The sequence below is a fragment of the Hevea brasiliensis genome, chromosome 14 (assembly GCF_030052815.1).
Source record: "Hevea brasiliensis isolate MT/VB/25A 57/8 chromosome 14, ASM3005281v1, whole genome shotgun sequence".
In the NCBI taxonomy this organism is placed as follows: domain Eukaryota; kingdom Viridiplantae; phylum Streptophyta; class Magnoliopsida; order Malpighiales; family Euphorbiaceae; genus Hevea; species Hevea brasiliensis.
Window position 1 is genome coordinate 16,615,040 of NC_079506.1, and position 5,951 is coordinate 16,620,990.

General features: G+C 30.4%; 1 protein-coding gene and 1 non-coding gene across 2 annotated transcripts; one reads left to right on the forward strand and one right to left on the reverse strand.

Annotated features, from left to right (window-relative positions):
* Positions 1-210: 210 nt before the first annotated feature.
* LOC110672914 (uncharacterized) lies at positions 211-1,305 on the reverse strand. The gene is made up of 2 exons (XM_021835849.1): positions 847-1,305; positions 211-741 (listed from the first exon to the last, which is right to left on the reverse strand). Exons 1-2 carry the CDS (start codon positions 1,303-1,305, stop codon positions 211-213), a joined length of 990 nt encoding a protein of 329 aa, XP_021691541.1.
* Positions 1,306-2,008: 703 nt separating this feature from the next.
* Positions 2,009-2,114, forward strand: LOC131173726 (small nucleolar RNA R71). The gene has a single exon (XR_009144039.1). It is a non-coding gene; the product is annotated as a small nucleolar RNA R71 (small nucleolar RNA).
* Positions 2,115-5,951: the final 3,837 nt, after the last annotated feature.

The window sequence follows — 5,951 nt, forward strand, 5'->3', positions numbered from 1 at the left end:
AATGCTAAAATGAATTTGTACTTCAACTTTTTTCCATTATATGTGAAAATACCCATTGCTTTGTTCAGAATCTCAACCATATCTTGAAGAATATTCTTATAAACTTTAGATGAATCTCCTCTTCTTCGATGGAGGCTTGAGCTTAACTTTTAGAGCTTCATTATTAATCAAATGAGATGGAGAAGTTGACTTTTTCTTTCGCACTTTATGCTAATTACATTGCATTGGAATAGCTTGATTTTCCTTTAGTTTAATAACTTCAGTTTCAGCATCATGCTCTATAATATCTACCCTATAACAAGAATTCATCACATCTAGTTCCTTGGAATGTTGGAATAAATTAAACTCTATTGCCTCCTCCCCCACTGTTAACTTTAATTTCCCATTCTTTACATCTATACTAGCTCTTGCAGTGGCTAAAAATGGCCTTCCAAGTATGATGGGTGTTCTTACATCATCCTCTATCTCTAGTACAACAAAATCCACTGGAATGAAAAACTTCCCAACTTTTAATGGCACATTCTCTAAAATCCCAACTAGATACTTTATAGATCTGTCAGCTAATTGCAAAGAAATAGTTGTGGGCTTTAGATCTCTAACCTTCAACTTCTCACATATGGAAAGTGGCATCAAGCTAACACTAGCTCCCAAGTCACATAATGCTCTCTCAATACTTATTTCTCCAATGTGACATGGTACAGAAAAACTTTCAGGATCTTTCAACTTAGGTGGGAGCTTATTCTGCAATATAGCACTGCACTCCTTAGTAAGTGTAATAGTTTAATAATCTTTTAACCTTCTTTTATTTGATAAAATCTCCTTCAAAAACTTAGCATAAGAAGGCACTTGAGAAATGACATCTGTGAATGGAATGCTGATATACAACTTATTCAAAACTTTAAGGAATTTTCTAAACTGCTTATCTAATTTTGCTTTCTGAAACCTCTGAGGAAAGGACAATGGAGGCTTGTACAGTGTAAGAGGCACATATTTCTCTTCTATTTCCATTTTATCTTCTTTCTCTTCATTTGCTTCCTTACTAGCTTTAGCTTTAGTTGAAGTGGATTCACTCTCACACTCATCTTTCTTTTCTTTCAACTTTACTTCAATTTCCTGTTCTTCCCTCATTACCTCTCCACTTCTTAAAGTAATCGCATTGCACTGCTCCCTTGGATTCTCAGGTTGGCTAGGAAGCTTCCTAAAAGCTTTACTATTTGAAGAGCCAGCATGTTGAGCTATTTGATTATCTGACATCTTGCTGTGTGTTTCCATTTGATCCTCTTTAGATGCTAATTGAGAAATCATTTCTTGTTAACTTTGATGGCTTACTAGTAGAGTCTCAATCATGGCTTCTAATCTAGCTGTCTTATCTAGTTGTGCTTGTTGTGGTGGAGGTTATTGTGGCTGTGGTGAAACAAGAGCATTTTGAGGTTTAGGAATTCTAGGAGGAGGACCTCTATTCTGCTGAGAATTTTATTGTTGTTGATACCCAGAAGGTTGCTGAAAATTTTGATGTTGTCCTTGTCTACCTCCACAAGAGAAATTAAGGTGGTTTCTCCAAGCTGGGTCATAAGTTGCAAAAAATGAGTTACCACCTGGTCTTTGATTATAGTTCCCCACATAATCTACTTGCTCACTTGAAAAATCTTGACCAAATGCAGAAAAATCAGTTGCATAGTTTACATTTGCAGCTCCAACATCTACTGAATTACTTGAACCTCCAATTGAAGAGTCTACTTTCATGCTTAGCTTGTCCATCTTCCTTGTCAAAGCATCAAACTTAGCATTAATCATATTCATGGCATCAAGCTCAAACATACCAGTTGGTTTCTTGATCTCATTCCTCTCACAACTCAATTGGTAGTTGTTATAAGCAATTTTATCTAGAGCAAAAAAAGCTTCATCTTTAGATTTCTCCATAAGATCACCTCCAGAAGATGCATCAATTGTACTTCTAATAGCTAGTGAAACTCCATTGTAAAAGTGTTGAGCAAGCATCCACTTAGGAATCCAATGATGTGGACATCTCCTTTGCAAATCCTTGTACCTCTCCCATGCTTCATACAAGCTCTCATCATCTTAGGTTTGAAAGAAGTCAGCTCATTTCTTAGCGTAGCTGTATTGCTTGGTGGAAAATATTGAGCTAAAAATGCTTGAGAAAGTTCATCCCATGTTATGATAGAACTTGGTGGCAAAGAATGTAACTACTCTCTAGCTCAATCCTTCAAAGAGAAAGGGAATAATCTGAGTCGAATTGTATCATCAAAAGTCCATTTATCTCTAACACATCACTGATCTCAAGAAAGTGTGTTAGATGCACATGTGGACTTTCACTTGGACATCCCCCAAATTGTAATTGTTGTACCATCTAACACAGTGCAGGCTTCAATTCAAAATTATTAGCTTCTACTTTTGGTCTTGTGATACTTGGCATGAAATCCCTAATGTTAGGATAGGCATGATCCTTCACAGAACGATTATTACTATTGTTGGCTATTTCTTCTTGTAGTTGCTCTTACTCTTGTGCTCTTTCTTATTATTGTTGAGCATTAAATTTAGCTTTTCTCCTTTTAGCTTTTGCTTTTAAAGCTCTTATTGTCTTTTCTATTTCTGGATCGAAGAATAAATTGATTTCTTCACTTTTTGTCCTTCTCATAAAATAAAAGTACCTGAAAAACAAAATAAACAATTTCTCAAAGTAAAATGATAAAAGAAATTAAAAATAAAATAAAATACCCAAATTAACAAAACAAACAATCGTTCAATATCAAACAAAAATCAAATCTCCAGCAACGGTGCCAAAAACTTGATGCGTGAATCCGCAAGTATATGGGTCGTAGCAAATAATAAAGTGATAAGTCAAGTATCGTTCCCACAAGGATTTGCCGTTTAAGTACCAAACTATGAATAAAGCGATTATTTGGGCTAATAATTGATGAATAAATGATAAATGTAAATGAGCGAAGTAAAATTGATAAATCTAGCTAAAATGGGTAAGAGCAAGCAAATAAATTTTAAATCTAGATGCAATTGAACTAAATCAATAACGGGTAATTTAAATCAAAGTCTAATTATGATAAAAATGATGTCAAAGTTGGGGGTTTATGCATAAATTAATTAGGATTTGTCTTGGGTATTCCAATTTTAAGAGAAAATAGAGTTTGAAGGTGATGGATTCTAAATTCTTTTAATATCTTTTTAAAGCAAATCAAAGTGTGTTTTAAAATAACCAAACCTACTTTCATACTATATTTGATTAATTTAAAACCCATTAAGTTTCGTAACCAATCATTAAATCCTCTTAAAACCCTAATTTATTTCTAAATTTAGGTAATTTTAAGTTCTAATCCTTAATTATCTATCAATGATCTTCACCTTTCGGTCCTTTAAGCAAAGATTAACACAATACCCAATGGGTACCAACATTAGGTAAGTAAATTAGGCACACAAGGAAAGAATCAAAACTCATATTTATATAAAATATGGAAATAACCAGTCCAAATTCACAAATTAATCTAAATCATATTTTCCAACCCTAAAATTTAAAGTGTTTACTCACTCATATTGGTATTTACAAGAGAAATTGATGGAAAAGTAAAGAAAAACATGATAAGAGGACTACAAATAGAAAAAATCAGGTAGAAGAACCCAAAACTCTGATTTCTGGAGCTTCTAGAGATGGCTGTAGCAACTCCTCTTCTTCAGAATTGATGGCGTTGTCCTCCCCTCTATCTTTTTAATTTTTCTTTCCTTTTGTTTCTTATTGTTACCTCTTGTGGCAAAAACTAGAAAATGATGCTTTTATATGGTCCCCAAATTTGCCCTAAAAATAGATAAGAGCTAAGAAGTGGATAGGAAATGAGGTGTAAAAATATCCAGGTCAGCAAAACTATTCATGTTCTGGGCAGTCTGCTTAGGTTACTGCTTACCCTAAGCAACATCTTCGGTAATTTTCGGCCTTTGTATGCACTATCTGCTTAAAGTTAAGTAGACCCTCAGCATATCTCGGCAGATTTAGGATAAAATGAGTTTTTTTGCTCATGTTTGACTTCCAACTTGACCTGAGTTGCACCTTAAGTAGTGCTGCTTACTCTAAGCAGGACCCTAAGCAAATCTTGACAAGTTTGTGGATGAAAAATTGAATGTATTGAATTTAAGCTCTGCTTGACTTGCGGCTTGCCCCAGGCTTAACGCTAAGCAATATGGCATACCCTGAGTAACATCATAAGCAAAGTCTCAAGCGAATTTTGGCAAACTTAATCTTCCAATGCTTGATTTCTTCAACTTTCCTCCATGCTTAAGGGGCTCTAAATTTCTTCAAATTACTTCCTAATGCACTCATTGACCTTTAATTTACTACAAAAACCTATTAAAAATAATAAAATTACAAAAATCAAATATAAAGTAATTGACATTAATAAATAAGTTAAAAATATAAAATATACTAAAATATAAGGAGAAAATGGATGCAAAACTACCGTAAAATGCCTATATAAAATCAGTGCAACAGTATATTCCTTCCTATGGGATTGGATTAAATCAAGAATATTAACCAGTAATTCCGGGTCTTAGGCTTAAGAAAACTATGACCGTCATATTCGAAAAGCCCTCATTTTTTGGTTGAAAAAAAAAAAAAAGAGATGATTGAAATATTATTGCTATCGGTGGTTATGGAGAGGCGTACGCTCACATGCAAAGAACTCATTGTCATCTATAAACAATGAACTGATGCATCAGTCCAATCCTAGAAGAACCCATAGGCAAAATCTAACATTTCCTTTTAACCAGCAAGGCTAGTTGGAAAATAAATCATTTGCATTTTCTAAATTATAATATTTACATTTTTAAAAAATAAAAAGATTTAAACTTTAGCTGCATGATATATTTATAATTTTATTTTTTTAATAATAATTTTAAATCTCCTTTACCAACTTTAAGATATATAATTCTTAAAATTTTAAAATCATATAAAATATTAAAAATTTTCAAAAAATATTAAAAAATATTTATAAAAATTTAAAAATTAAATAAAAATCTTAATTTTTTTTTTGTTTAATTAAATTATTAATCCTTCCAAAATTAGTTCACTAAAATACAATTTAATTGACACAGTAAAAATTTATTAATCAATCGTATAAACTAACATATGACATTTGATTATGAAAGAACACTAAATTATTAAAAAAATATCATTTAAATCATAAAAATTGAGATAACATTATTAATAATAAAAATAATTTAAAAAAATATTAAATAGTCAATATAAAAGATAATTAGACAACTAATTATACTATAAATTAAGTTCTTCATCAAAAGAGTGCCAAGTGGTAACACAATGAAAAGAGTACCACCGTGGCAGCACCGTCGAAAAGGTGCAGACTTTATATAGATATCTATAAATATAAATTTACTTACATTTTATGTTTAAAATTTTCATGATATTTTAATATTTTATGAATTATTATGTTATCAGAATTCTGCACACGAATTAAAATAATAAAAAAATTGAATAGACAAATAATTATAATCAAATTAAACTAAAGTTATCATAATTTAGTTCTTATAATTATAATATATAAAATAATTTAATTATTTTATCAATGAATAAAATTATTATAAATATTAAAATTAAATTATTCTATATATTAAAATTAAATAGATTAAATAATTTATTTCTTAAAATTTAAAAATTAAAATGTAATATAATATAAAATTTATAGACTAAATAATTAAAATTTCAAATTTTAGATACTAAAATGTAATATAGGGTAAAATTCAGAAACCAAATTATAAACTTTTTTTTTATTTGGAGTTGAATCGAATCAAATTAAATTATAAATTTTTGATACCATTTATCGATTTGAACCTATTTTGTGTGACCTTTTTAATTCTATATTTTTATCCTTTTGAGGTATTATAAGTTCTATAAATTATACATTATATTAGATAGA

Coding starts and splice junctions, on each gene's coding strand:
- LOC110672914 (XM_021835849.1), bottom strand. CDS start 1,305: ATGATTTCTCAATTAGCATCTAAAGAGGATCAAATGGAAACACACAGC. Junction 742..846: donor TCACAGATGTCATTTCTCAA/GTGCCTTCTTAT, acceptor GCTATATTGCAG/AATAAGCTCCCACCTAAGTT.